Consider the following 27,751-nt stretch of genomic DNA (forward strand, 5'->3'; position numbering starts at 1 on the left):
AATGAAATGATGTGTAAAGAAAGGTAAATAGAGCATCGTAGCAGTCTATAATGCATTTGAGTCAAAATGCTTCTCTCAGTGTGAAGTTTTAATTTCACATAATATTCAATTTATAGACACATCAATTCAAATTAGTCTAATGTTAATCACATTAGATAGATCTAGTTACATTGATTGTTCTTACACACATAGAGTGCTCATTATAGAGACCTCTAAGTATAATCTGCTATTACTGGAGATCTAGCTATCACTCAACTATAGAGATCTCTAGATATCTCTAAAACATAAGTTGAATAGCTAGACTATTACACTATAGCCTTCCATGAAAGAGCTTAATTATCAATAAAAGAGCTATGATTGATGTGTACTCCGTACTCACTGTAACACTAGCATGCAAATCTCTTTCGGCTCAAATGTTGTTATAGGCTGCTGTAGTAATCCTCAAGTATTCCCAATGTTTTTATATCATCTCTAGATTACCCCAACACTAAATTCTTTCATTGAGTCAGTGTTTTGTACAGTACTTCGTAGAGATTGACCCATGTGTTTGACACACATGTGAAATTGGGAATAGACGCTGTCTGTTTGCGAGTTATTAAATCTGTAAAACTCCATCTCTATATTTATAAATATATAGTACATCATAGATATCATCAATAGCTATCTCCTTTTCATGCAGCAAAGGGGTATGCGAGAATCTCCTTGACTCCCTCTCTGATTTCCCTAGTCAACCACCACAGTGATTCCTGTGCTCCGCAGATGGGATCTCCAGCCCAAATCATGCCCATTTGAACCACAAGAATCACAAATCATAATCAACTGAAAGTTTAGACGTGGGAGGTGGGCTAGGCTTAGCATGGGGTTATGTTTAGTTATACCTCTGGATCATATTGTCAAAGCAGTGAAAAAGGGTGAAGAGGGACTGATGGATTGTTTTATGCCGTTTCTCTTCCAATGAATATCCGTACCAAACAACCCAGCCGTTAGTAACTCCCTCCCAGGATAATCGTGTCACATCTGAAGACGACACTCTGGCTATGTCGACGATGTGTATTAGGTTGCTAAATTAATTAGGTTTTATTTATTGACCGTCTGGTTAGATAGAAAGGCGCGGAGCCTGTAGTAGCAAAGATCATGGGCACTAGGGTCCTTGCTGCAGACGAGGATTCTGACTCAGTTGAATGTCTCCGTGGCTTGTTTGCCAAAATGTACACGTATGGGCTATCTGCGACTTGAGTGCGAGATGTCTTCCATCCTGAACACGCAGATCATGAATGTGCCTTACGTCTGAGTTCATCAGCAAGCCGCTCAATATAGAACCTAGCCATATCACGAGGAAGACCATCGAACGACCGTGCGATTTTGTCCACCTCCACCCGGCCCCTCTCATACGCCTGGAGATCTCTATTTCCGTACACGTCTCGACCCGCCGCGTATCCTTTGTTAATGTTCCGGAAAAATACATTGACAGCTACACTCACTCCATTGGTTGGATTGGCGGTATGGAGCCAAAGCGGTGGAATAAAGAGAATATCCCCTGGCTTGAGGCGGGCTTCATGAGGATGGGTATCTGGTGGAGACTTAGGGGAAGTATCTGATATGTTTTGGAAGAGATTGATTGAAGAACTGGACGCTCCAGGTGCAAAACCTAGACGTAGCGCGTCCGATGGTGGATATAGAATAAGTCTTTTGTCTCCCTGTACTTGGCAGAGAATATTTGCCATGACCTGGACCAAAAAGAATTTAGTGTGTAGACCTCGACAGGCTGGACTGGGGGAACTCACATCATAATGGAGCCATAAAATAACTGGCCCGGATAACCTCAGAGGAGAGCTGTGCGCATTCTCGGAAACTAAAACAAGTTCTGGAGGGAGATGGAAATCACCTTGAAGGCCAGGAAAATCCTGGGCTAGGTTTGTAGGTCGCTCTGACGGGTTTATGGAAGAGATTGCGCGGAGGTATTGCCGGGAGCCATCGTAAATTTCGTCTATGAATGTCCCAAATTCTTTTGTAACGTATGAGAAATTCTTAATCTGGAAATTCATATTTTCAGACGATGCTTCGTGCACCACCACCTAAGCAAAATTTTTAGTACTTCATTATCCATTTAGCAAAAGGGGCAGCTCTACCTTGCGATCGCGCCCTATAGCCTTCTCAAGGTATTCCTTCGTCCAAGATTTCGTACATGAGCCAATATCAAGGCCGCTAAGAATGACGGGCTTCGCATTCTCAACAATTATCTGAAACTCTCGAGCCGTCGAAATGCTGATGCGGGGAATTATCTCCAACTCAGAAGCGTGTCCATTAGGCTGGCTATGCATCGCTTTAGACACCTCGTCTGGCGTGCTAGCTTCCTCTCCATTAGTTGACGGTTCGCAGAGACTCCACCGGTTGGTTGCGTTAGGTCCTGCTCTTTGCAATAGCCAAGTGTATTCGTTCCAATAGATCCCAAACGAGAAACAAAGAGCGCCGCCGCCAACAATAAGTACATCGTCATCACCAACTTTGCAAGAGGAGTGGCCAACAAAGAGTGGTCTAGGTCCGTTGCATTCAACCCCCGACCCACTCGCTGCCAACAGAGGGGTCTTGGGACTGAGATCCAGGGTGTTCAGCGAATTTATATCAAGAAACATTATTTCATAGTCCTGGGGGGTACAGCAGTGGCTGGTTATGCCTCCAATTATAAAGCAACCCCTTGATGTTGTAGTTATTGATGCTCCAAACCGCCCTAGCCATTTATATAGATGGTTTGAAGCACGCATGCTCTCCGTGATATCATCTAGCTCGACGTGTATCCGCCCATCATTGGATTTCACCAGTTTCCATATCCAGAAATCATCCAATATGACACCATATCGTGATATGCCTCCAAACAACACACCCGACTGTCCATCGATATTTGCAGTCGATGCCCCAAATCTGGCCGGGGGAGACTGATTGGCAATGTTGACCTCCTGCCAACCTTTGGACACATTCCATAGAAGCCAGGTACTCAAAACATCACCGTTGCCGGTCTTACCACCGCAAATGAGTACATAAGGATCGTCCGCTCCAAAATTCACCGTAGTTGCACAGTGCCTATAAATCGGAATTGGAAGGCTATCAGTTCGACGCCATTGCGCAGAAGACCTTAGCCAACAATCAGCCATAGCCTTGCTCGGAGCAGCTCTGCCTCCTACAAGCAGGCAGTCTTGTCCATCAAATTGAGTTATAGTGTGGCACATCCTAGCCTCCACGTCAAGTGGTGGCATTTCACCAGGCGCTGTGTTAGTTTTAGATATCGCGTATTCATCAGTCGAGGACAGTCGAGTATGTTTACCTAGGCCACCGTGTAATCCGAAGGTATGAGCGGTTGTAGGGACTACCGCGCCGAATCGCCGTTTGCTGGTCTGCTTTGGAGAACACAAACGAGTCAGTGCCAAAGGTTTTGGCTTTGTCTGAGATTCTCCCGCCTCGCGTGGGGGAATAGATTTGGTCTCCGTCCTACGAGTGGTAGAAAAGAGCAGAAAATGGTGCGACGCGAAGAGGGCGAACTCTTCCCACTCGTCAAATGCCTCTACTGCATCGAGTGATAGCCTGTCATCATCGCTGAGGCATGCAGGGTCGTTCCAGAATTCCCATAAATTCGTTGCTTTCGCGTTTGCCCAACCGGAGTCACGAAAACGTTGTTCCTGCTGCGTGAGAGAGGGATACTGATGGATTGAATGTAACGGGCATTGGAGTTTTATAAAATCTTTCATCATTGTAGCTGCAAATGGATGGTCTGGCCCCTCTGGGAAGTACTGCTCCAGCAAACAGAAATTTACATCTTTCTAGCTGTTAGTCGCACCGGGCACTTTTGATGGCTACGATTAGAGATGTCCTTACCCTTACTTAGCTTCGGCATGAACCGAATGAGGGCGTCCGCTAGTTTGACTTCCATATAAGTTATTGACACTTCGGCTATGCAAAGGATCGAGGCTTTATCTAAGCCTACCACATCCTTTAATGCGGCCTCTAGCTTTTGAAGATCCCCGAGATCGCACCCAATACCAACATACTCTTTGCTTCGCATTAGAACACTGCCGGTTTCTGCCGTCAATTGTACATCCGAAAGAAGGCCCCTTAATGCAGCGCATTGGGTTACGATGTCCCGTTTTTTAAGCATCAATTTGTGGTGGTCAATATCAACAAATATCGCATTTTGGCATAGAGCAGCGTCTCGGCTCAGGAACTGGAAGGGCAGTGGATCGCTTCATATAAACCCAACCTCATATTAGCATATAAGTATCAACTTCGAGAGTATTCTGCAATCGCCTTTGTTTACTTACAAGCCACAACCCAGGTTCACTATCGCCTTCTGATGTTCTGAAGGTTCTTCGAGAAACCTCCGCACGGAGGTCTCCACAGCACGCATGCGCAGCCAGTAGCCGCGATTAACCAATGGTGACCGTCTCAAGGGCTTCTTCACAAAATGGCGGAAAAAATGAGGTTCAGGGTAGTAGAGGCGCTCGACGCTGCGTTTAGAAACTGTGCTGGCACTATTGGTCTAATTATCCAGTGTAAGCACGGTTTTGCCAGATAATTCAGTTGCAAAAATATGCCAACCACGTAAATGCACGGCTTACCTCCATCACGAGCGTCGCATCCCTCTCCGCCTTCGTAATTTTTGGTGCCATGGTGTCAAAGAGTAGCCCTCCTGGAAGTACCAGCGACTTCTCCCTTCCAATGTTGCTCTCATTTAGATATGTACAGCCAGCCCTTTGGGGACGCCCCCGCTGATACGATACCAAGGTATATACCGTTATACCGTATCATGGGGAATTACCCTGTAAGGTTTAGCGTCGAGCCTATCATCAGGTCCCAACCCGATTGGACTAAACTAAAATAGGACTAATGTAGATCTAGCGCCTGATGTGGCGATGCCGAGGTTGGTGTCACTGCCGTGTTTGTCTTGTTTGCTTCACCTCGCTCTAACCTAACCATCGCCAGCTCCTGCTAAACCAACCATCAAACGAACGAGCTAGACAGCCCCCGCCCGCTTCTCTCTCTCTCACTTCATTCTCTACGCATTTGTTGGCGTCGCTTCCCGCTGCTATTTGCCCTTTCATTGCACCTTGTGGGGTTTTTCGATTCCGAACCGGGTCTGGGTCTGCCTATGGCATGCGGATGCCGTAGTTCTTCCGACTGTCAACCCAACGGAGGTCAATGACAGTGACAGACATTTTACGAAGAAACATAAATTTCATCGCGCGGCGTCAGCTTTTGTATGGCCTGGGGGATAACGTGTACATTCTCTTTAGCGCGATAGCAACGCTACCTTGCTCTTCAACATGGCGATGAATTTCGTCACCTTCAATCAGGACTACAGCTATTTAGCTGTCGGTGTGTAATTCTCTATCGAAGCACTACACTTGACTAAGTTACTCATTTCTGATGGTGCCTGGTTTTGCATACCTGCAGGTACCTCGAAAGGTTTCCGCATATTTACCACGGATCCTTTCGCAAAGAGTTACGAAACGAAAGAAGGGAATATCGCGATTATAGAAATGCTTTTTTCAACCTCCCTTGTCGCCCTCATCCTTTCCCCGCGACGGTTACTAATCACAAACACCAAGGTCGGTAATTGCCGTATTCCTTGCCCTTCCATCTATATCATTGTAGGTCATATAAATTCAGATATTAACTAATGGATCAGAGGCAATCTACAATATGCGAGTTGACCTTTCCTACCACTGTCCTTGCTGTCCGTTTGAACCGGAAACGATTAGTTATTGTGCTGGAAGACCAGATCTACCTATACGATATCCAAACAATGAAACTTTTGTACACAATTGAGACATCGCCAAATCCGAGCGGTGCGTAATGAATATGACATCCGAATCCCTCTTGCCAGAGTCGGAGTAGAATTGGTCACTAACTATTGGTCCTAGCAATTTGTGCACTCTCCCCTTCATCGGAAAACTGCTATCTTGCCTATCCTCTTCCGCAAAAGGCTCCTCCCTCTTCCTTCACACCACCTTCGCACGCTCCACCCGGTAGTACCCACATCTCCCCCACCAGCGGCGAAGTTCTTATTTTCGACACGCTAAAGCTTGAAGCTATTAATGTTGTTGAGGCTCATAAGTCTCCGTTATCGTGCCTCGCAATGAATACGGAAGGCACTCTGTTGGCTACAGCTTCCGACAAGGGAACAATTATCCGGGTGTTTTCCGTTCCTGACGCGCAAAAGCTATATCAGTTCCGAAGGGGCTCGATGCCTTCTCGGATTTTTAGCATGTCGTTCAATATAACATCCACACTTCTCTGCGTTTCTTCAGCAACCGAAACTATTCATATTTTCAAACTCCACCAGGGTACTTCAGAAGATTTTCCTCCTTCTCCTATCGGCGTTGGTTCCCGGAGCCCAACTAGCCGGCAAAGAGGATTCAGCCAGAGTTCGAGTGCGTTTTCAGGTGGGGACGATTCACCTACGGATCATGATCCTAGCGACATCACCGCTCGAAAGCATAATGGTACATTTATGGGCATGATACGTCGGACATCACAAAGCGTAGGCAATTCGTTCGCGGCGACTGTTGGTGGTTATTTGCCAAAGGGGGTGACGGAGATGTGGGAACCGGCACGGGATTTTGCGTGGATTAAACTTCCCAAGACAGCAGGGCAAGGTGCCCCGGGTTCGAACGCTGGTCCCGTGCGAAGCGTAGTGGCGATGAGCAGCAATACGCCCCAGGTTATGGTTGTTACTAGTGATGGTAATTTTTATGTGTACAACGTTGATTTGTCGAAAGGTGGAGAGGGTACGCTGACCAAACAGTACTCGTAAGTTTTCTTCTCGGTTCAGTATAGAGACGTTAGGGGGGTTAAGCATCAACTAACAACTGCGTGCTCTTCTTTTCGCTGTGCAGGGTACTCGACTCCAGCGACAAACTCAGTTCCGCTGGAATGGATTATTTTTAACAACATGAAGTCTTTTGCTCTGGCATATTTGAGTACTTTCTCAAACACGGTGTACCTTGACACCAACTTAGTATGAGAAGGACTTATTAAGACAAACAAGACAAACAAGACAAACATAACACATACCATACCTTTCCATCCTAGACGCCGTGGTGATACAAGGTGTCCGAAGAAAGTGGTGAAATATGCTAGAGCAAAAGACTTCATGATGCTCAAAACAATCCATATTACCTATATCTATATGACTCTTATGAATTATTAGCGTGTATACGTGGACTGGTTTCGCCATGCACGATTAACCTTGCAGTTTCACAGCCGGATACGCCACCAGGTGACCAGTGAGAGCTTGAGGAGTTTGCTTTTCATCCATCAGCAGTTCGGGCATATCTGACAAGATATATAAATGTTGAACTGAGGGAGCTTAGGGATTCAGAACAGGCAGCGTACAAGCTGGAGTTTATCAATGTTGGTTCATGTATCTGTCTTGGCTCTGTTTCAACTATTTACCCAAAGCTCTGCATTTTATTTTATTTTATTTATTTTTTTAATCTTCATTTTTTAATTTCCTTTAGCCCTGTCTACATCTTTGATACCGGGGGTTTTGCTTTGTGTCTTTTCCTCTCCCATTCCCAATGCCATCATGCTCCCATCCCTCCGCCACCTCCGTTTGTCTTGTCTATTTCTGCTTCTCTACACATTATTCCAGTCAGGTCTACTCTTTTTTTTTTTTTTTTTTTTTTTCCAAGGATCAAAATTGGGCGAAGAGATAGCATATATTATCAGAACATCTCCATCTCTTACCGTCTGTATATATCCTTCATATATTTACAGTACCATAAAGATATCAGTAATGGCCCGGGTATGCCATCCTAATATATATCATTAGCCTCTCCCTGTCGTTCATCAGTCGTCTCTTTTTACTTTCCCCCTCCGTCAGCATGACATGGGCTTCTCATGGATCTTGATAGGAGAAACAATACCTTTGTTGTCACTGTGTATGACACCGTAGATTGTAACCTCCTTTTTGATTTCACTCGGATTTGTAGAATTGTTCGGAGTAAGGATTGAAAACGCAAAACAAAACAACGTTCGTGCGAGAGAGAAGAGAAACAAGAGAGCAACTCGGATAGGATTGTCGATCATAGCCCAAAGGAGGACTGGCGCAGTGCTGCTTGAAAACTTTGAATGGGCCTTGGCATTCGGCTTTTTATCAAGCAGGAACATCGCATCATCTATCATCTTTGCACCTCGCCCAGCAGCGGGAAGTTTGGCTTTGTGGATTCCATGCGTCGTCAGGGGTCTCCCTGTTCTTCAAGGTATGTACGGAGTACAAACCGTCCATGTATGCTAAGCGTCTTCATGAGTGCTTTTCACACCGACTGGGAGTTGTAGCTGACCATATGACAGTTTCCCCACCTTCACGTTTGTCTGTACTAGGTTCGATGCGACCCCTCTTCCTGCCTCTATCATCCTTGAATCATGTGGAGCAGAAACACATGTTCGGGAAGCTGCCATATGGCACGGTGTAGGAGCTGGATTGGGAGGAGTTGGAGGGGGCTGCTAAATATAAAGCTCAGGGCCAAGTTTATTGGCTCCCGAGTAATTGATTGTGCAACCGACGACGGTGAACGCCGAAACATGACTCGATTCAAGACCGCTCCTAGGGCCGATAAGTGTTTGTATGTCAGCGTTGTAAGCTAAGGTCGGCTCTTGTCTTAGACCAGCGCCCTTGGGTTTCGGTCTCGGAGAGTGCAGAATGTAGAGGAAGACTATCATTGATGATACCACATCAACAACTCGATTCATGAGCTTAATCTCTACATCTCTACTAGTGCAACCCTTCTTTTTTTTTCTTTTTTAAACGAAAGGCTGTGTTTATATCCAGCCTTTTTATGCGAAAACTGTCGACTCCAGCGCAGCTCCACCAATCGTGACACACCCTACATGTCTTTTTGACATACATAAAGCACAGTTTAATTCGGCGGACGTCCAAGCTGCACCCTTGAAGAAAGCTCCATTGGAAGGAGAGATGGAATTTCTTTCCGGGCTGGGACCAGCCTGTTAAACTGAAAATACCTAGCTAGGTGACCGGCTCGCAAACGCATCAGCCAGGACGTCATTTATGTGAACACTGACAGCAACAACCCAGAACGCAGAGAGTGCCAGGCGGAGAACTTATATGACGATGCGTATTTACGCGGCGGAAGAAGGGGGAATTTATTGCTCCTCAGGAGGCGATTGTGGTTGCGATCTCTGTGATGACCAGTTTGATCTGCAATGGTAATCAAACCGCCCTACCCCGATTTTTTCTTTCTATGCGTATTAGAATATTTTATTATTTTCAGCCTCATCATCAGGACCAGCCCCTCGGGCTATTACAATCTCTCTGGTTGCCCCCACTCGATTATCTTGCCGGAGTTAGTGGCGCAGCAAGGCGTCCTTGAAGCGGTTGCACACCACACGGGCCATAATATTCATTTCAGCTGACCGCTCATGAGCAGCCTGCCGGCGACCTGAATAAAATGTATGTATGTAATGTACATTACGGAATCTCTTGGCGTGCCTTGCAGACCGGCAGTTACCCCATCTCCAAAATTAGCCGGCGATCCGTTGCAGTAGGGCCCTCCCAACCGCTTGGAACGTTTGGTCATGTTTCACTCCATCTCTAAAGAACACCTGAGCCCAAAGAGACACTAAATTCAGAAACCAAGGAACGGACATTGCATTTCACAGGGATGCTGCTTATTTCTATACGACATAAATTAACGGGGTGTATGATGCTCTATTGCATAGCAGTCCTATTCGTGCACATGTATCCAATCAAAGCGCAAAGAGGTGTTATCAAAACACGCTTTTGAACTAAATGTCAACCATATGTGCAGGAAAGGGCATCGGGCATCGCGGATTTGGTTGAGAGGAGGTAAGAGAGAGGCCAATAATCACTTTGAGGAACCGGACGCTATGGCAAATCGTAGCGAGAAAATGAAAAGGAAAACCTGGCGGGAAGACTTTTAGAGAAAATAGGGGGCAATTCACATGGCAACAGGGAATGCAAGCGACAATTCTGAAAGTGAGCAACATGCTTGCTCCTCAATAGCATCATTCGTCGTCAAAGGGGCCAAGCCAACCTGCTGTCGGGTCCATGACATCCCCTCACGCCCTTCTGGAATCTGAGAAATAGAAGAATGTTCCAAAAGCCCCGAGACCTCTTCGATGAGCTCTCTCCCAGCCAGCCCCACCCACCATGACATGTAGTCCTTGCTAGCTCTATCCATTAGGACACCCAGATACATAAGCATGAATAAAGCCATTGGCTCCCGTTTCTTGATTGCCGTTAAAAATTCCCGGCCACCTATGCCGATCATTGACAAAAAGTACCCCTTGACGCGCCCGCAGGCGTCTTCCCTGAAGGAATATTTAAGCTGGGCGAGGGTAAGCAAATATTCCTCGCTAGCCAGCGATGTTTCATCCCCGGCGTAAATGGCCATGGGGCTTGAGGCGGGAACGCGGATCTGGCGGGCGACGGTGGAGAGTTTCTCCAATGCAGCGATGGTGTCTGAGTCCAGGATATCCAGAGATAATGGCATGTACTTGAGTATGTCGCGGGACGAGCATGGGGCGTCTGTTAACCACTTAATGTTAAACATTGCGATGCTGAAGGCGCCAAGCATCAGGTTGAAGAAGATCTCTACACGCTCTAGGATGGTCTGGTGCCTGTTTGGCAGGACGAATTGCATGATGGCTGACAGCGCTGCGAGGTGATAGAGCAAGTGGAGATTGTCCTGGTTGATATTTTCGAGCTGGGAGCGGAAGCCGGCGCTGGCTTTGTTGCTGTACTCCAGGGCTGCGCAGAGGTAGGTGGCAGACTCAGATTCGTTGGAGGATAGAGCAAGGTCAACTGCGGCTGCGGCGAGAAGGCTATTCATGACGTAACCTTCTTTCAAGGCTGCGCGGGGGAGTATTATTTGCATGTATGGTTCATCTGCGGGGATGCTGTATAATCCCATCCAGGTCCTCGTTGTCCATCTATGCAAGAGCTCCAGTTCCAACAATCTGTTAGATTCAATTGTACTGGAAAAAGTCACAGGGGAGGAAGACGGGTGGATGGCCAGTGAGGAGTTTGAGGCCGTCCTCGAAGACAGTCCTGACGGTAAGTCTGACCTTTCCTCAGGAGACTGTTGCCGGGAATTGCTTGAATCGTTTTTGGAGAGCGTTGCTAGCGCAATTGTTGTCCTCTTCTTTCTGGTGACTTTTGGCTTAGTCGCGGGCAACTGATACACGCAGTCACTCTTCCGCACAACACAGTTCGCGCAAGGAGGCCCTTGCTCATCACACTGTTCAGACCATACGTGATTAGCTATTCTTTATACAAACTCCGTAAGATTGCACTATATAAATAGCAGGGAAGTAGTCTCGATGCGAAGGCAATAATCATACAAACCTTTACATGCCTCTTCTTGCAATTCAGGCACCCTCTGCGCGACTTGTTGTGAGATACTCTTCTCTGCATGGTAACTTGCGGGGACTAACTAGTTTCAGGCGTATTTCGTGGATAAGAAATTATTGATACGGCACCACCCTGCGCCGGTAGAAACGAAGCTCTCCGGCATTTATACTGAAGAAACGTAGAGTTCTTCAAGAGCGCCTCTTCGCCACAGGCAGGGGGGATGTTACAGGGCTGGGTTTAGCTCAGAAGCCAAGAACCAGCGGTGGTGAAAACCACCCGTCCTCCAAGCTAAGAATCAAGCATAAATGGCGTCGGCGGCTGTTGGCATTTATTCAGCCTCAACCCAACCCAGCGCAAAGGCAGGGCAGATTTGAGCCGGTGTACCCGCCGAACGCAATTCAACTGGATAACCCTTCGGCGTTCTTGTCAAATGGTTCAGGATCAGCCCCCAAGTGAAGAGATGCAACAATGTTAATATGCATGCATGCAATGAAACAACAGCCACATCAAATGTTGACTACAGAGTGGATGGTACAGATGATATCAACACGTACATAAGGATATATCATTGTTACATATACAGAGTAGACTAGAACTAGAACTAGACGATTGCCATGAAGTCTAAATTTCCTCATTGGGTAATAATGTAGAGTTAGCGACGGAGGACTCTGCGCCGGGGTTATTTGCCCTGATGACCAAGCGTACTTAGTCATTCCGCTTTCAATGCGGCAAATTAGGGTTTGTCCAAATCAGAAATAGCGTCGACGGGCCAGGCCTATAACTACGAAATACGCCACATATCCCACAGCATTCAGACTCGGGCGGGCAATGTCTGTAGAATGTGATAGGTTGAATCCGGCCCGAGAGCCGGTTGGGATCCCCAGACGATATGGTGCTCTACCGCACTTTCAACACAGCATGGCATTTCCGAGACATTTGCATCCGTCGCATGGAGTTTGATGCCTGGAAAGAACTTATTGATACCATTAACTCTGCTCAACAGGCTATGTGCCAGACAATTGGTGCTTATCCTGGAGGCTTATTGGTGCTGGAAAAAGATGCTACATAACAAAAATGTGGTTCCCGATGTCACAATGTGGAGCTTTCTGTGCCGGAAGGCGAAGAGCTAAAAGCTACGACCTCCCTCCCCACATTGGCTGCGGTGTGGTTTGGTGGACCTTGGTTAACTAACAGGTTGGCAGGATGATTAATAATGGCTATGACTAGCTTGACGTTGAGGTCATGTCATGTACAGTACAGTACAGAGGTTAAACGAGTTTTTATATATAAGGAATCTCTCCGCGTTCTGCTCTACGCTCAATTGCTTGAGCCAAGGGTAACTAGTCTTCGGCTTTTGCTCTGCTCTTTCCCCCTTTTATACTATCTTTTCAGGGAATTCCTTCCTGGGTATACAGTCGCGGGATTGCATCTGGAATGACCTTACGGTTCGCTGAGCGCTCCAATGGAAGCTCAACCATGGCGATGGAGCTGGAGACCGTTGAATTACCTTGCGCGGCTGCGGATACAAAGTGCAACAGTGCATCACATATTTCAGCGCATAATACATTCGAAAGCACAACTCCTTCAATAACGACCAGCTCCGCCGAGCGTTGGAACTATCCAAAGCGCAACTTTTTCCGTTTCATAGCGACCAATTACAGCTTTGTCATATTGGGAATCAATGATGCAGCCTACGGTGTAAGTAATAAGACTATATACGAAACCATATATGACATCGTGAGAAAAGAAGCTAAATTTTAAACCAAAAACAGGCCCTTATACCATATGTAAGATTGTGAACCATAATGCACTAGTGCAGCCGGTAAAAGGAAACCAGACTTACCCCCTATTTTTTCCTCTAGCTGGAAACTTATTACGACGTTTCCTACACGGTCATATCGCTGGTCTTTTTATCCCCTCTGGCGGGATACATCACATCGGCCATACTGAACAATATGTTGCACATGCGATTTGGGCAGCGCGGCCCTGCTCTCCTGGGGCCTGCCACCCACGTCATTGCCTATGTCATCGTCTGCCTTCACCCTCCATATCCGGTCCTGGTCATTGCCTTTATCATTGCCGGCTTCGCAAACGGCCTAGCAGACGCTGCATGGAACGCATGGGTGGGCGGAATGGCAAATGCCAACGAACTTCTAGGACTGTTGCACGGATCATATGGCCTAGGAGCACTACTAGCTCCGACAATTGCTACGTCTCTTATCACAAAGGCAGGCTGGCAGTGGTATGAGTTCTATTACCTTGTCGCTGGGAGCGCCTTCTTGGAACTGGTTTTTCTAGGGGCTTCGTTCTGGAATGCGACAGCGGCGCAGTACCGCGAGACACACCAGCGTAACGATAACGTGAGCCACAGCGCCATGATACCCTCTGATGAAGAACAACAGCAGCACGTCAGCAAACGAGATATTATCCTCAGCAAGATCTTCGGCAACAGCCGCACAGCCGAAGCTGCAAAGAACAAAATAACTTGGATATGTGCATTCTTCCTGATCGCGTACGTTGGAATTGAGGTTGCTCTAGGCGGATGGATCGTCACCTTTATGATCCGCGTTCGCCACGCCTCAAATTTTGCTTCCGGCATGGCGTCGACGGGATTCTGGGCTGGTATCACTGTTGGCCGTGTGGTTCTAGGCTTCGTAACCCCCAGACTATTTAAAAGTGAAAAGCATGCCGTGACGGTATATCTGGGAGCCACTGTGGTTCTCGAGCTGCTCTTTTGGCTCATCCCCCAATTCGTCGTTTCTGCAGTCATGGCCGCTTTTCTTGGGTTCTTTCTAGGCCCCTTGTTCCCGGCAGCGGTTATAGCTGCGACAAAGTTGCTCCCGAAACATTTACATGTCAGTGCTATCGGATTCGCTGCCGCTCTCGGTGCATCTGGCGCTACAATCTTGCCCTTCGCGGTCGGTGCCATTGCTCAGGTCAAAGGGGTGCAAGTCCTGCAGCCGATTGTGCTAGCCATGCTTGTTGTTGATGCTGGAATTTGGCTGTGCCTACCCAGCTTATCAAAGAAAAATCAGTGAATTCATTTTGATCGCAAGCTTTCATATAATCACGGTTAGGGTTCAACATAAGCCATTGAGCTTTACATCCGAGATTTCCCTCTTTTCTCTCATGTTACCTGTTCTGTTATCTTTTGGTTTTCACTTTTTAAAAATGGGTGATGGGATTGATGACAGGAATACGATAATGAAACTCGGAAGGAAACCTGCGAAAATTGATTCTCAATAATGGAAAATATACTAACTAATGCTTTGTGATTTGGCCGTCTCCTATTTTTGCTGGCTTTTGTTGATTTTCACAATTTTGGGGTTTGTGCGTATAAATGCAACGGATACATAACAAATTTTGGATGATGAAATCTAAGAGTCTCTATTCACATATTTTTATTCTCCTTTTGATTTTTATGATTTTTGTTTTGAAATGGGGCCTACATACCATAGATATCTTGCCCTCATGTGTTTGTCCCCCTGACAGGCGATAAATATTTCATTGAGATATTCTTGGCGCAGAACATATATTTTTCCTCCTTGATAAAGTTCGATGGAAACCAAACTTCGCCGTACGAGTGTAATTTTTGAGAAACATAACATTTTACTCGTTTTCGTTATCTCCCGTTTGTTAGTATAAATTTTCCGGTGCAGAACGGCTGCCATGATCATACGTGTATAAAAAACGTTGAAACAACTGTCCCACCTGGCCAAATGGTATCCCCCAGCGGAACACCTCCAGATGAGGATATAGTCCAGATAAATGCCACTATGAACGATAATGACGACGTCAATGAGAACGCTATGAACATTCAAAAAGAAGATATTCCCACCTCTTACCCCCCAGCAACCAAGCTTGCTAAATCCTCGTCTCGCCCGCCTAAACCAAAGAATATCTCCAACCCTCTACAAACTGGAATACTCACCTATCTCAAGAACCACCGGCACCAACTCAATATACATACATCTCCTAATCCCGTTTCACTATCAATCCCCCTGCCAAAGAGATTCACAATTTACCCACCTCTCCTTTTACTACCATCAAACACATTCTCCTCGCCACCCGAGTGGGCGGCGCTCTACAGTACTCTATCCAACATACAGCGCCAGGAACTTTATGCATGCATAGCTGCATCCTTTGCATCCAAGGGCATCACGCACATCGCGATGAACGCGCCCATAGCTCCGACTATGACTACGACAGCCACTCCTAGCGTTGAGAATCGTATTCGGAGCCCGTCAGGGTTGGTGCCTTTGTATGGGGATTTTGGGGCGGGGAGTAATGATGGTGATGAGGATGTATGGGGAGAATGCGAAGACGCTGAAGAAAAAGAAGCCTATCCAACAGAGGCGGCGTTGCAGTCTGCGTTGTGGGTTCGTGCGGTGCAGAATCGTGGCATCGTGCAGATTTGGGCGCCGTTGCATTCCATGTTTAGTCGGGGGAATGTTGTGGAGAAGGCGAGGATTTTGGGGATTGAGTCCCAGTTTGCAGGGCTTGATGATGATGATGATGATGATGGACAGGGGGAGGTGGAGGGGAAGAGACTACTGGGTCAGCGAGTGGGGGATATTGCGGTTGTTGATATGTATGCTGGCATTGGCTACTTTGTGTTTTCGTACCTGAAGCGAGGGGTCGGGAGGGTATGGGGCTGGGAGATTAATGGGTGGTCGATTGAAGGGTTATGTAGGGGATGTAAAGATAATGGATGGGGGGTGAAGGTGGTCAAGGTCGATAAGCAAACGGGCGAGATAGAAGGGGGAATTGACGGGTTAGTTAGGGAGTTGAGAGAGGAAGATCGTATGGTAGTTTTCCATGGCGATAACAAGTTTGCAGCGGATGTGTTGAGGGCGCTGAAAGAGGCACTGCAGCAGAGGAAGATGTGGAAGCGCATCCGGCATGTTAACCTTGGGCTATTACCAACTTCTAAGCCGGCATGGGATGGGGCTGTGAGGGTTCTGGATATGGAGGCGGGAGGTTGGATACATGTTCACGAAAATGTGGATGTGAAGGATATCAGGATGATGGAAGAGGATATTGTTATAGAGATTAATTCTCTACTCCGATCATCTCGAGGTAGCGGACAGCTATCATCGTTCTCTCATTCTTCTATTCCAGCAGCGAAGTGTATCCATGTGGAAAGAGTTAAAACATATGCCCCAGGCGTGATGCATTGCGTTTTTGACGTTTATATACCACCTTCCCCTGGCTGGTTGGAATCGGGCAATAGATTAACCTGATGCGTAGTATATCTATTCAACATTATGAAATCTATAAACCTCCATTCCCTTCTTTTTGATGCTGAGTATATTCAACGAAAGAAAAAAAGAGATAACGTAAAATAACATACAATGCATGGGAATATAGTTTACAGAAAATCTCACTCAAACCCATATCACAAACGTGTGCATTCGTATCTTTCTAAACAAGACATTAATGCGTTTCAAGTATGGCGGCCCCGTAAATAACGGTGTCGCTAAAGCAAAAAAGACAAGAAAACCCAGAATATACAACAAATATAGTGGAAAATATAGGCGCTGAATGTCGACTATGCCGACGGGCTCTTAAGGAACTTGGCAGGAATGTTAGTTTCCACGATGACCATTTTTTGGAGATTGGCTAGTCGAATCTGAGCGTCCTCGGCATGGTCATGTTGCCGAAAGTGTTCAATGTCCTCGGGGTGCGTTAGGTCTTCCTCCGTTGCTCCGTCGCCGTGGTATTTCTCAAAATGGTGTATCTCATATTCGTATTCCAAGTCGCCATGATGTCCCGGTCCCGTGCCAAAGTCTGGCAGCCTCTTTCCCTCGCGAGACAGGCGCATCCATTCGTGCTGCGATATAACACCCGTTTTCTGGGGGTCGAAGATGCTGAATATCTCCTTGAGGATCTGCTGTTTGCGCTCTTCTGCCAGGTGGGCGTTCGACTTGTCGTCAAGTCCGTAAGTTCTGCGAACTTCGTCCACTGTCCAAACTCCTGAGTCGTCGTAGTCGTGAAGCATGAAAAACGAACCAGGGTCAAAGTTGGAGATGTGATGTTCCTCTAGATTTATTCCGCAATCAGCAACTAAGCTCCCTGCATTCCACAGCGATAGTTATATGATCCCGCTTACCTATCATGTGTCGTGTCGCCCAGTCTGTAACATCACCAGCATCGTCGTGAGATCCATGCGCGAGACATAACCTTGTCACTGCTAGGAATGCTAATAGAAACCGAATCATGTTGCAGATGTCAGAATCCCGTAGTGAGCACAAACCAAAGCCGCGTAGTTATAGCGACGTAGATTTCACGGTGTGTTGTGTCTCCTTATTCCATATGATAATGTTGTTAACAGCAAAGGTGTTGGCTGATACCACGTACTAGTATTCTCCGTACATATTTAACTGTACAAGCAGCGATTGCCACGATAGGAATGTTCCTCGTGTGTAAGAAGCGTTCTATTTTAGCTCTCAATCAAAAAGATAACTCACTATAGCATTTGTTGATTACTATATAAGCGAATCTGCATGTAAGTAAGGTAAATTTTCAAGCATATAACTAACATATAGAATAACCAGGTGAGTGTGTATGTATGTGTATGGTCCCTATGGTATTGCCGGTGTATTTGTCCTCAGCATGTCAAAGTATTTGCATTGTTTGCATCACCTATCCCACGAGCGCCAATGTCAACCGGAACTCAATCCGCCCACGATCCCGACATCACCGCATGTAAATACCAACTTTCTAACTATCTCACCTTACAGCGCGCAACGCGACTTTCAATGCCGCTCAATCGCCTTGCTCCTGCCAGCTATCTCTGATACTACGAAAGGCAACGACCTTTAAAGGTCTCCTGGATTCAATTCGGCGGAATCTCTACCCGGAGAACGACTCTCGAGTGACCCACCTTGCCCTCTAATTTCTCGCAAAAACCCCTCCTCTCCATTCCCGCCCTTCAATGATGCCGATATAGATATAATGCAAAGTCTCTGGTCTAGAACTGCCCTGTCGACTGGGTCATGTCGATGTGTCTCCTGTCTGCGCAGCGGCTCCAATGCTGTTGCTGGACAATCTGGCACTGCTGCCAGCCGGCGGAGGCTCTACATCGGCAACTCCGTCACACTGCTTTATTCCGCTATCTTTGCAACAGCCGTGATGTTCGACGCAGATGCGAAAACTAAACGACGGACTGAATTGGAAAAGAAAATTGAAGCTGTGAAAGAGGAGGTGGAGCAATTGCGCATCGAGGAACTTCGGATACTGAATGGGCTTGCTGTCCGGAGAAAAGTGCGGCAGCTTCCTCTTCCATTGCAACGAAGGCAATACAGCACAGTTGCTGCTACTGCGACAAAGAGCTCTGCGTCAATTGAAAAGTATCAAGGTGTAGGCTCCTTCCCAATTGAGCGCTCTGAATACCAGGAACCGCCCGCATTTAAAGACCGACCGGAAATGATCACAGACGTTTTTGAAAAGGGGTCAGCCAAGAAGAGAGATCCAACGGACGAAAATGAACGTTTTCAGAGACAGTATGATTTAGCTGGGCAAGATGTTCTTCGAGAAAGAGCGATTCAACTCCTTGCAATACGGCAACTTGCCATAAAATTGCTCCTTCGACCCAGCATCGCTCATTCATACGGCGAAGTGGTTGCAGATTATGGGGAAGAGTTTGACCACCCTAAATTTAAAACCCAAGACTATCTTATCGAATTGCACGCGCTAAAAAGGCGGATCACTCGCCTGAGGTTTCGGAGGGACGAATCATACGATGATCTGGTGAAAAATATAACGATTCAAGAGCAGTCAGCCCTTCAACAAGAACGCCAGGAATTACACAATAATCTCCAAGCCGCCTTTGAATCATATAATCGAAAAAATATTTCCCTCCAGAGGTTACTTTTAATAGCCTCTGAGAATTTACTGGCATCGGAGGAACCGATTTTGGCGCAGACTGTTGAACTGATGATTACGCAATTTACACGATCTAAACATAACGATCTTGTAAAGATGGTTATCGACTCCCTATTTCCTAACAGGATCAGGATGACTCCTCCTGTCATTGTTTCCGCTATAAACTTTTTCAACAAAACCAAGGATCTCTTCGGTTTCGACGGCCTCCTACGCTTACTCCAGGGGAACAGTTTTCCTGTGAATATACCCGTGTTATGGGAAACAGTCAGTGTTGGAGACGTTCAAGTTGCCGTTCCACCAAAGCCTCGTCACCCATTTGTGATGAGTGCTCTCATCTCTGCTAGTCTTAGTTTCAACCAGCCCCAAAACGCTGACGCCTACCTCCATATCCTTCGAGAATCTGGCTACAATGAAGGAGCTCAGGTCTTGGGTTCTTACCTTCGATTTTACACGGTATCACCGAACTGGCGAAAGGGTGGCTACATTCTGTTACGATCCGTCGCTTTCATTATGTCTACAAAAGCTCATTTTGGAAACGCCATTAACCGATTAATCCTCTACATGGTGGCCTTCTGCAACTCGTGCGGAAAGAATGAACTCTCTGAAGCTATCGTCAAAGCTGCTGTGGAGACTGGAATAGATTGGAGACCAAGTTACAACAAGAGAGATCTTCGGAGCTCAGTTAAAGCGGCTCTAAAACAGTGGAGCACGGCTGCCGAGCACGCTTCCACAGATATTCCCGCCAGTAGGCCTTTGGGGCAGCGATGCTACGATTTCGCAAAACAAATAGAGCAAAGTATACGAGTGACGATCGAGTACAGTGAACAAACGCCGTCGAATAATCTCCAACAATCTCGGGAACGGGTCGAAAGGAGTTTCGATGTGCGGCATGCGGGCCAGATTTCTGAATCGCAGGATCGTGACCCAACATCTGGTAGTAGACCTTATCCTGCGAACGATGAGTTGCGATCGACCAAGCCGAAAGAAGCAGGGGATTTGGCTCGAAGTTCACGCCGTAAGGCCGAACATCCCCAGGCCCAGAATAGCCAGCCCGATGAGGGACCAGCTGAAAAGAACATAGTAAGATTCTTTCTGAGGAAACCGGAAGAAGAACGTGTAAAAGCTCCACAATCTACCGAAGAGATGAGAAGAAGACGTTTCCAGGAGGACTACCGGTCATTGTTCCATTCGCTGGGAGTCTCTAAAAGGACCATTCTTGACTTCCAGCGGGAGCTAAATGAGCACGAGCTTCGGGTTCATGCTTCTGAATTACCAGCTGCAGAATCCAAAACAGGATTGCTCCCGGAGGAAGCTTGCGGTTCACTATTCTATTCGCTCGCGCTTTCTCAGAAAATTATTGGAGACTTGCAGCGCGAAGTGGACGAATCTGGCCTTCACATTCACACTTCAGGGGCGCCAATCGAGAGAAGGGTTGAATTGCTGGAGAGTTGATGACTGGATTTTTACATCCGTGAAACACCAGACTTTGCGCATTTATGCGATCATCCTACATCCACGAATACAAATACATACGAAGAAAGCCTTGTTCAGATGACAACGTCCGGCAACGACGACTGAAATCGAAAAGCTCGAAGTCATGATATGGATTTCACGACATCCTAGTTTATCACCTTGGATTGAAGAGTGAAGATAAGAGATGTCTTGTTTCAAAAACCGCCATCAAAACAGCCATGCCATGGTCATTCCGTAGCTCACTAAGCACCCTTACGAACATATGCTTTTTCCCAAATCCTCAATTTCATTCCCTACCATCCCCTAACCCACCAGGTCTTCCCTTTTTAACCTGGTTGAAGGGCATAATAGTGCTAGTACTTCTTGACTCGACGTACCCTTTTTCTTTTCTTTTTTTTCTTTACGTTTCACTATTTTTGACACCAATCTATCATTCCTAGACTTGATTTAGCTCGGAACCGGTTGCAAATCTCACACGGAGTATGATAGGGAAGAGAGGGTAATGTAATCTTCTGCCACTCTGATTGTTGGATATATAGGGAGGGAGTTCTGTGTGGTTGGTCTATGCATGTACTGTACAATAGGTGGAGGAGTATATCTATATCTCACTAAAACAAATTTATCCATATTCTCTCTTCTCTTCTTAGGTTTGAATCGCCCTAGTTCAATGATCATCCTTCTCTGGTTTGCGAGCTACATGAAGAGACGGCGATCGACGTAGTTCTCTTGCTTTCCGTTTCTATGTTATAACGCAACGTATAGGAACGTAGGAGGGAATCGTTTTCAATATGAAAAGGCTTCTATATATGTAATCTAGAAATGGTATTCGCCGAGTGAAGACCTGCGGGAGAGAAAAAAGATAAAATCCACGGCGAGAAGGCTTTGTAGAGATCCAGGAGAAACTTCATAAAGGCAGGAAACCACAAAATTGAAGAATAAAAAAGAAGATGGACTCCGTATTTCTGATACTTAAAAAACAAAACACACAAGCCTTTTTGAAAACAAGCAGTATGTATACCCATAATTCTAAGACCCTTTCTTTCCTTCTCGTCCATATTTTAACAGGTAAATAAGGAAAATAACCCACGCGCGGCTGCCGCTCATATCAGCGAACATATGTTTTGTAATAGGTATGGAATGGAGTATGTAAAGGATTTGCGAGGAGAAATGAACGAGATCCGTGTTTTATTTTGTTAGTATCTCTTTACCTTGTCGGCGCGCATCTTCTCCTTTCGAGAAAGCCGTTCCGCCGCGCGGATCAAGGCGGAGCGAATCTCGCCTTTGGGGAAGCCGGATATATCGTAGTATATTGGGGCGATATCCTACGAGTGAAAGATATTAGTATTGGTGATAAAGAATGAGTGGGGAATATGTGAAGGAAGTGGTCCGCATGTGGATCGTATAACAGGCCGGAAAACTTACCAAAAGCCACTCTCCCTTCACTGCAGTCACCGTCCTAACATAGCTCTTTGTCGTAAGAACAAATTCATTATACAATATCCACTCCGCTTCGTGACCCAGGACACTACTAGGGTGCAACAGCACTGGCTCATTGTTGTCCTTGACAGTCCGGTAGAGATTCTTCCCCTGGCTCTCTTTCTTAGCGACCTGCATGAAGAAACCGGCCACGAGGGCACGACGGATGTTTTCGTAATATTTTTTGTCTTCGAATGGGGTAGACACGAGTTCGATTTCTTCCCGCTCCATGATACGCTGTAGCTGCTGTCGAACGTTATCGGCGGACTGGAGGGCACGGAGGGAAAGGAAATGATCATGACACCATTGTCGTGGGTTGGATTGGGCTTCGGGACCCTTGAACGCGTGGTAGGCGTTCAAAAGCGTAAGGTGGTCACCGTCAGGGTGTGCGAAGAGGTTCTTCATTTCATCGGCGCGCTTCCTTTGGGAGGCGGGACGGACGAATATTTGTGGGACGGAAAGGAGAGACGTAATGGAGAGAATCTCGTTGGAACAGTAGAATTCCGGGGAGCTGATCAGCATCACGGCTAGAGCAGGGTCTAGTGGAAATTCAGATGCAAGACGGCCTAGAGGTGTAAGATTTCCCTCGTCATCCAAGCAAGCTAGATAGTTTAATTCTTCTAGGGCGCGCATGAGGGTTTCCGGGGCAGGGGGATCCATGAGATCGAAGTGGACAAGGTCGTCGATTCCAAGCTTCTTCAGATCCAACACTGTGGAGGACAAGTTGGAGCGAAGAATTTCAGGGTACGTCTGCTCGATAAGTTCCTTCTTAAATGCGCTCTCGGTATACAGTCTGAAACACTTTCCGGGACGTGTACGACCAGCACGACCAGCACGCTGTTGCGCTGAAGCTTTGGAAATTGGCGATACCAAAAGTGACTCGACACGGATGCGGGGGTTGTAAACTTTCTGCTTTGAAAATCCAGGATCCACGACATACACGATACCGTCGATGGTCAGGGAGGTTTCAGCGATATTGGTCGACACAATACACTTCCGTCCGGGTCGCCCTCCTTCCTTGCGAGGTGGAGGCGCAGGGTCAAAAATGCGTTGCTGTTGCGCGGGGGGGAGGCTTCCATAGAGGGGATATACTCTCATAGGTCCTGCATCGGCTTCTCGGATCATTTCATCTACCTCAAGCGATATCTTCCGCACGGAATCTTCGATCTCCTCCTCTCCAGTCAGGAACAGAAGGATATCACCCTCTGGCTCGTTGGCGTGAATTTGCAAAACGGTACGAATTGCAGCCTCGACGTAATCTTGTTCTGGCTCCGGTGTATAAAAGATTTCGACAGGGTGGGTCCGTCCAGGGACCGCGAGGAGTGGCGCATCACAAAAGTACCGTTGGAATTTTTGGGCATCTAGAGTGGCCGACATGATAATCAATTTGAGATCTGGGCGGCGCTGAACGACTTCTTTAAGCAGACCCATGAGCACATCGGTAGCCATTGTTCTCTCGTGGGCCTCGTCCAAGATGATGGTGCTATAGCGTTTAAGATCGTGATCGTGCATCGCTTCCCTCAACAACATACCGTCCGTCATGTACTTCAAAATGGTTTTCTGGCTGGTCATATCCTCGAAACGAATGCTGTAACCGACTTCCTCGCCAAGTTTCACGTCCATCTCCGCTGCAACTCGCTCTGCAACGGACATGGCTGCAACTCGCCTGGGTTGGGTACACGCCACAAGCTTCCCTCGTTTATGGGGTAAATCGTCGAAGAGTACGAACTGAGGGATCTGTGTGGTTTTTCCCGAACCGGTCTCACCGACAAAGACGAGGATCTGGGATTTCTGGTACAGTCGTAAGAACTCATCTCTGCAGCAGACATCATCATTAGCCAGCCTGAAACTCCTGTATGATAGAGTGCAAAACGTACCTCTGAGCATGAACGGGCAGATCCCTTCGTGTTTGCAAAATCGAGAAATACTTATTTGAGAGCGCTTTACCATTAAAAGGGTTCAGTAAAGAGTCCTCCGCTTCCCTGGCCATAGCAGCTGTTGTTTTGTGTCGCTCGAATCCGTCGAGGATCGAGCACTTAGTAGAATAGCTATTTCCAGCGGCCTCGTTCTCATACCAATGCGCAAGGTACTTATTCTGTCGGGGATCCATGTCTGTGGGCTCCGTCTTTTGTCTCTTTTTCGCACGGGCAGCACTGTCGCCGTCGGGGCGATTGTCGGCCATAGTCATCAGTTCCAACGCGGCGGATTCTCGAGGGTCTGCGGGATTGCGCACGCACCGAGATGGAAATTGGACGGTTGTTGTGTTGTATGCTGAGAATGCTGAGAGCCAACCGGGAAAAAAAAGATAAACCCAGACGCCAACAAGAGCAGGTTTAACCGAGAGCTGCTTCGCCTAAACTTCCCCTTTTGGCCTCGCAACAAACAGCCTCACGCTTCACTCTAACTTATTAAATATTCAAAAACTTCCAAACAACCGAGAAAAACTTCAACTTCGGCTGCTTCAACATCTTCATCCACGGCGGAACCCTGTGGGTTGTCGCTCCTTTCCTCGCTTCCATCGAAATATACTGCTCTCACCCAGGGGATGAAGCGCAATTGAACCATAATGGATGCTTGATTTTTGTTTAATCTTCCTTTTTCCCAGACCTATTTTAATGTTTTCCCTTGCTTTATACAACCCCTCCTAGCTAATAGAATTGAATTGCAAGTCCTTAATGCTTTGATTTTCAGTATTTGTTATTTCTTTTTTAAAAGTTTTCTAGTTTTGCGCACTGGCTAGCTATATATGCGCTCTTCCCGCCCAGTTACTACAACTTTCTAGCTGATAGCCTGCTGCCGTTCGATTGTTGCACTATGGAGCCTCACGGTGATTTGGCCCCGGCTTTTTGCATTGGACAACATGAAACCCGACGGACTGTGCCGGTATCGCCTCAGCTAGTCCAGTTGGCGCAAGAGGGTAATGTACGTATTTTGGTAAACCTATGTGTTTGCACTTCACATTTGCACTCCCATTTGCTAATTACCTACTCAGTACGATCTGCTCACAACCCCTATCACAACTCCGGTTTTCCATTCCCGTATCCTCACATTGCTCTCTACCCATCTATCCGACTCCCGTCCACCGGTTTGCGATGCTACTTTAACTTTGGGAACGTCGCATAATACTAGCCCTGTGACGATACCACCACTTTTGCCCGAAGATACCTTCTTGACCCCGAATGAGTCCACAAGTCAGTTGGTTGGTGTCACTAGTTCTTGGATAGATCTCTGCTCGCCAGATCCGTTGATAGCGGATATATCCCGCCAAATATTGAGCCTGGAGATTTCCTATGCAGCGTTTTGTGGCGTCAGTTTCGTTATTATCCCCGGCCCAAGATTACACCATGGAAACGTGCATGGGGAAGGCCTGATGTACTATGCTCGCGCCGTTCAGGATGTTTTGAACGTCGGGCTCTACATACAAGTGCACATCTGGTTTAGTATGGTAGATAATCCAGACCTGGAAACAAACGATGTTGGTGACCTCGCCCCCTTTGCTAGGGCGGAATATCTCAGCGCAAGAGACGATCTGGCTCCTAAGTTGGATTTATTCGGTACATGGGAAGCTTGGGACGTCATCAGGAAATTGTGTAGATATCATTCGAGACTTTTTGTAGGTAAGAATAAAAAAATATATATTATTGCTATTTCTCATATGTCCCTTAGCACAACTTTAAACCCAGTGGTGTGACCGTGAAATGAGGCAATTGCTTTGCGGGAAATTTTTACTGATTTGGATGGAACAGCGTTATCAATCCCAAAGCATCTTCCGCCCATGTCTGTACAGTCACGATGGCATTCTGAACAGGTCCACATCCTCACAATCGCAGGGTCGTCATTCATCAAGAACCAGAAAGGCTACCCAGTCTTGTCCAAAGCCCACCAGGCCATGATTTCTCGGATGATGCGACTCCGTACTCCGCCATGGATTATCTTGTGCGACGTTGGCCCAATTGCTGGTCTTGAGGTTGGCCAAGCAGGTTCAGAGACAGAGTCCACCCGGACAATCAGCTCTAAAGTTGAGTCGGATAAAGACGCTCCTACTCCCGCGGAGGCGCACCAACACTTCAAATCAGGCTCAAACAAGAAGAATTTTGACCCAACCCCTCACCTGTCCTATATGAGGAATCTCCAACAGAAACAGCCTGCTCGGACTCCTATGGAGCGATTTGGAATTGGGTATCAAGATTATTTACAGGCTCCTCTCCAACCCCTTACCGTTAACTTGGAAAGCATAACTTATGAGGTGTTCGAGAAAGATCCCATTAAATATGAATGGTATGAGCGTGCAATTGCCAAGGCGTTGAAGGATTGGGCGGAACAGGGGAAACCAACTTGCCACCCAGAGGGACATGTGGTCGTTGCTGTAGTTGGCGCTGGTCGAGGTCCTCTGGTAACCCGAGCTATTCGCGCGAGCGTTGAAACAGGCGTTGCCATTGAAATTTGGGTTGTGGAGAAAAATCCTAACGCCTTTGTTTTATTACAAAGACACAACGAGAGCTTGTGGGGTGGCTGTGTGAACTTGGTGAAATCAGATATGCGCAGTTGGAAGGGGCCGCACCGTTTAGCACCCGTGTCTGGTAAGCATCCCAAGCTCCATTGTGGGAAACATGCAACAGAGACTAAAAAAGGTTCCAGGAGATTCCAACGAGCCACCCAAAATTATCCACACACCAATAGATATATTAGTTTCAGAGCTACTTGGGTCGTTTGGAGACAATGAGTTATCCCCGGAATGCTTGGACGGCGTCACCCATCTACTCAACCCTGTTAATGGAATTTCGATCCCAGCGTCATACTCTGCACACCTTTCACCCATTTCATCCCCACGCCTCCATGCAGACGTTACCAACCAATCAATCACCAATCCCGCAGCGCCAGAAACTCCCTATGTCGTTATGTTACATGCGTTCGATTTCCTCTCCACTATCCAACAACAACCCGCAGCACCAACGAAAAGCACCGGTGCTAGCAAACCGACAAGCGGAGCCGGAGGAGGTCAGAGTACTCCAGGTGGTGGAACCACATCGCCATCACCGCTCGTTGAACCACCAACGCCAATCATCCAATCAGCCTGGTCGTTCTCGCATCCCAACGCCAATATTCCCCCCCACTCCCCGCTTTCATCGACAATTTCCAACGAACACAACGTTCGACGAACCAGATTGACATTTCCCTGCCGGGAACGGGGCACATGCCATGGCCTAGCCGGCTACTTCGAGACAGTTCTATATGAGGGTGTTGAGCTATCGACGAATCCAGTGACGATGGACGCGAAGAGCGCTGGCATGATTAGTTGGTTCCCGATATACTTTCCGCTCAAGGTATGTCAAACATATTTCTACTATTATTTATTATCTTAATTAGTTTCCTCCCCTCCCCTCCCCAAACTGAGCTGAGAGTACCGCCGAGAAATAATTCACTATTGTGTATCGCATACATCTGGCTTCTCTCTTCGACCCTCTACTGTAATTGTAGTGCCATGCGACAGTGATTAAATGATAATTGTGCTCAGTAAAAAACATATCC

The 27,751-nt window shown here is 47.0% G+C and overlaps 10 protein-coding genes across 12 annotated transcripts in view; 6 read left to right on the forward strand and 4 right to left on the reverse strand.

Annotated features, from left to right (window-relative positions):
* Positions 1-393: 393 nt before the first annotated feature.
* On the reverse strand, positions 394-4,778 carry BDBG_01006 (leucine carboxyl methyltransferase 2). Its single transcript, XM_002628052.2, has 6 exons — positions 4,608-4,778; positions 4,311-4,528; positions 3,868-4,232; positions 2,130-3,808; positions 1,785-2,075; positions 394-1,727 (listed from the first exon to the last, which is right to left on the reverse strand). The coding sequence occupies exons 1-6, from the start codon at positions 4,656-4,658 to the stop codon at positions 1,269-1,271; spliced, it is 3,063 nt and encodes a 1,020-aa protein (XP_002628098.1). The 5' UTR covers positions 4,659-4,778; the 3' UTR covers positions 394-1,268.
* A 192-nt stretch (positions 4,779-4,970) lies between these two features.
* BDBG_01007 (autophagy-like protein 18) lies at positions 4,971-7,842 on the forward strand. The gene is made up of 5 exons (XM_002628053.2): positions 4,971-5,364; positions 5,443-5,597; positions 5,678-5,837; positions 5,913-6,801; positions 6,888-7,842. The coding sequence occupies exons 1-5, from the start codon at positions 5,313-5,315 to the stop codon at positions 6,937-6,939; spliced, it is 1,308 nt and encodes a 435-aa protein (XP_002628099.2). The 5' UTR covers positions 4,971-5,312; the 3' UTR covers positions 6,940-7,842.
* A 760-nt stretch (positions 7,843-8,602) lies between these two features.
* Positions 8,603-12,012, reverse strand: BDBG_01009. 2 transcript variants are annotated; one of them, XM_031720146.1, is made up of 3 exons: positions 11,470-12,001; positions 11,381-11,414; positions 9,234-11,273 (listed from the first exon to the last, which is right to left on the reverse strand). In XM_031720146.1, the coding sequence occupies exon 3, from the start codon at positions 10,944-10,946 to the stop codon at positions 9,972-9,974; it is 975 nt and encodes a 324-aa protein (XP_031576191.1). In that variant the 5' UTR covers positions 10,947-11,273; positions 11,381-11,414; positions 11,470-12,001; the 3' UTR covers positions 9,234-9,971. The 2 variants fall into 2 exon arrangements, with proteins under 2 accessions (XP_002628101.1, XP_031576191.1); XM_002628055.2 differs by having other exon boundaries at positions 8,603-11,273; positions 11,381-12,012.
* A 263-nt stretch (positions 12,013-12,275) lies between these two features.
* On the forward strand, positions 12,276-12,455 carry BDBG_01010 (uncharacterized protein; the record flags this gene model as incomplete). Its single annotated transcript, XM_031720147.1, has 1 exon — positions 12,276-12,455. The coding sequence occupies one exon, from the start codon at positions 12,276-12,278 to the stop codon at positions 12,453-12,455; it is 180 nt and encodes a 59-aa protein (XP_031576192.1).
* A 407-nt stretch (positions 12,456-12,862) lies between these two features.
* Positions 12,863-14,424, forward strand: BDBG_01011 (MFS transporter; the record flags this gene model as incomplete). Its single annotated transcript, XM_031720148.1, has 3 exons — positions 12,863-13,084; positions 13,159-13,173; positions 13,249-14,424. The coding sequence occupies 3 exons, from the start codon at positions 12,863-12,865 to the stop codon at positions 14,422-14,424; spliced, it is 1,413 nt and encodes a 470-aa protein (XP_031576193.1).
* A 558-nt stretch (positions 14,425-14,982) lies between these two features.
* On the forward strand, positions 14,983-16,895 carry BDBG_01012 (tRNA wybutosine-synthesizing protein 2). Its single transcript, XM_002628058.2, has one exon. The coding sequence runs from the start codon at positions 15,106-15,108 to the stop codon at positions 16,627-16,629; it is 1,524 nt and encodes a 507-aa protein (XP_002628104.1). The 5' UTR covers positions 14,983-15,105; the 3' UTR covers positions 16,630-16,895.
* On the reverse strand, positions 15,265-18,043 carry BDBG_01013. Of its 2 annotated transcripts, XM_031720149.1 has the most exons (3): positions 17,747-17,951; positions 17,499-17,588; positions 16,100-17,428 (listed from the first exon to the last, which is right to left on the reverse strand). In XM_031720149.1, the coding sequence occupies exons 2-3, from the start codon at positions 17,503-17,505 to the stop codon at positions 16,938-16,940; spliced, it is 498 nt and encodes a 165-aa protein (XP_031576194.1). In that variant the 5' UTR covers positions 17,506-17,588; positions 17,747-17,951; the 3' UTR covers positions 16,100-16,937. The 2 variants fall into 2 exon arrangements, with proteins under 2 accessions (XP_002628105.1, XP_031576194.1); XM_002628059.2 differs by having other exon boundaries at positions 15,265-17,428; positions 17,499-18,043.
* A 4-nt stretch (positions 18,044-18,047) lies between these two features.
* BDBG_01014 (uncharacterized protein) lies at positions 18,048-21,513 on the forward strand. The gene has a single exon (XM_031720150.1). The coding sequence runs from the start codon at positions 18,344-18,346 to the stop codon at positions 20,723-20,725; it is 2,382 nt and encodes a 793-aa protein (XP_031576195.1). The 5' UTR covers positions 18,048-18,343; the 3' UTR covers positions 20,726-21,513.
* Positions 20,226-24,433, reverse strand: BDBG_01015 (pre-mRNA-splicing factor ATP-dependent RNA helicase PRP43). The gene is made up of 3 exons (XM_002628061.2): positions 24,100-24,433; positions 22,169-24,038; positions 20,226-22,068 (listed from the first exon to the last, which is right to left on the reverse strand). The coding sequence occupies exons 1-3, from the start codon at positions 24,408-24,410 to the stop codon at positions 21,940-21,942; spliced, it is 2,310 nt and encodes a 769-aa protein (XP_002628107.2). The 5' UTR covers positions 24,411-24,433; the 3' UTR covers positions 20,226-21,939.
* Positions 24,434-24,465: 32 nt separating this feature from the next.
* The window catches only part of BDBG_01016 (protein arginine N-methyltransferase 5), a 5,199-nt gene continuing 1,913 nt past the window's right edge, over positions 24,466-27,751 (forward strand). The window contains exons 1-4 of the mRNA XM_031720151.1: positions 24,466-25,144; positions 25,215-25,839; positions 25,969-26,802; positions 26,861-27,546. Of these exons, the coding sequence (XP_031576196.1) occupies positions 25,037-25,144; positions 25,215-25,839; positions 25,969-26,802; positions 26,861-27,546 (2,253 nt within the window). The 5' untranslated portion in view covers positions 24,466-25,036. The remainder of the gene's footprint in view (positions 25,145-25,214; positions 25,840-25,968; positions 26,803-26,860; positions 27,547-27,751) is intronic.

The sequence above is a fragment of the Blastomyces gilchristii genome, assembly GCF_000003855.2.
Source record: "Blastomyces gilchristii SLH14081 genomic scaffold supercont1.2, whole genome shotgun sequence".
Taxonomy (NCBI): Eukaryota; Fungi; Ascomycota; class Eurotiomycetes; order Onygenales; family Ajellomycetaceae; genus Blastomyces; species Blastomyces gilchristii.

What these genes read in the sequence shown, in the direction of transcription:
- BDBG_01014 (XM_031720150.1), top strand. Translation starts at nt 18,344, where the DNA reads ATGCAAAGTCTCTGGTCTAGAACTGCCCTGTCGACTGGGTCATGTCGA.
- BDBG_01012 (XM_002628058.2), top strand. Translation starts at nt 15,106, where the DNA reads ATGGTATCCCCCAGCGGAACACCTCCAGATGAGGATATAGTCCAGATA.
- BDBG_01006 (XM_002628052.2), bottom strand. Translation starts at nt 4,658, where the DNA reads ATGGCACCAAAAATTACGAAGGCGGAGAGGGATGCGACGCTCGTGATG. An exon ending in CATGCCGAAGCTAAGTAAGG is followed by an intron (nt 3,809 to 3,867) that starts GTAAGGACATCT and finishes ACAGCTAGAAAG; the next exon opens with ATGTAAATTTCTGTTTGCTG. An exon ending in TTTTATGGCTCCATTATGAT is followed by an intron (nt 1,728 to 1,784) that starts GTGAGTTCCCCC and finishes TTTTTGGTCCAG; the next exon opens with GTCATGGCAAATATTCTCTG.
- BDBG_01015 (XM_002628061.2), bottom strand. Translation starts at nt 24,410, where the DNA reads ATGACTATGGCCGACAATCGCCCCGACGGCGACAGTGCTGCCCGTGCG. An exon ending in CTGCCCGTTCATGCTCAGAG is followed by an intron (nt 24,039 to 24,099) that starts GTACGTTTTGCA and finishes TGTCTGCTGCAG; the next exon opens with AGATGAGTTCTTACGACTGT. An exon ending in TGAAGGGAGAGTGGCTTTTG is followed by an intron (nt 22,069 to 22,168) that starts GTAAGTTTTCCG and finishes TTTCACTCGTAG; the next exon opens with GATATCGCCCCAATATACTA.
- BDBG_01007 (XM_002628053.2), top strand. Translation starts at nt 5,313, where the DNA reads ATGGCGATGAATTTCGTCACCTTCAATCAGGACTACAGCTATTTAGCT. An exon ending in TACTAATCACAAACACCAAG is followed by an intron (nt 5,598 to 5,677) that starts GTCGGTAATTGC and finishes CTAATGGATCAG; the next exon opens with AGGCAATCTACAATATGCGA. An exon ending in GACATCGCCAAATCCGAGCG is followed by an intron (nt 5,838 to 5,912) that starts GTGCGTAATGAA and finishes TATTGGTCCTAG; the next exon opens with CAATTTGTGCACTCTCCCCT.
- BDBG_01009 (XM_002628055.2), bottom strand. Translation starts at nt 11,449, where the DNA reads ATGCAGAGAAGAGTATCTCACAACAAGTCGCGCAGAGGGTGCCTGAAT. An exon ending in GCAAGAAGAGGCATGTAAAG is followed by an intron (nt 11,274 to 11,380) that starts GTTTGTATGATT and finishes TGGTCTGAACAG; the next exon opens with TGTGATGAGCAAGGGCCTCC.
- BDBG_01013 (XM_002628059.2), bottom strand. Translation starts at nt 17,607, where the DNA reads ATGATTCGGTTTCTATTAGCATTCCTAGCAGTGACAAGGTTATGTCTC. An exon ending in GGCGACACGACACATGATAG is followed by an intron (nt 17,429 to 17,498) that starts GTAAGCGGGATC and finishes GAATAAATCTAG; the next exon opens with AGGAACATCACATCTCCAAC.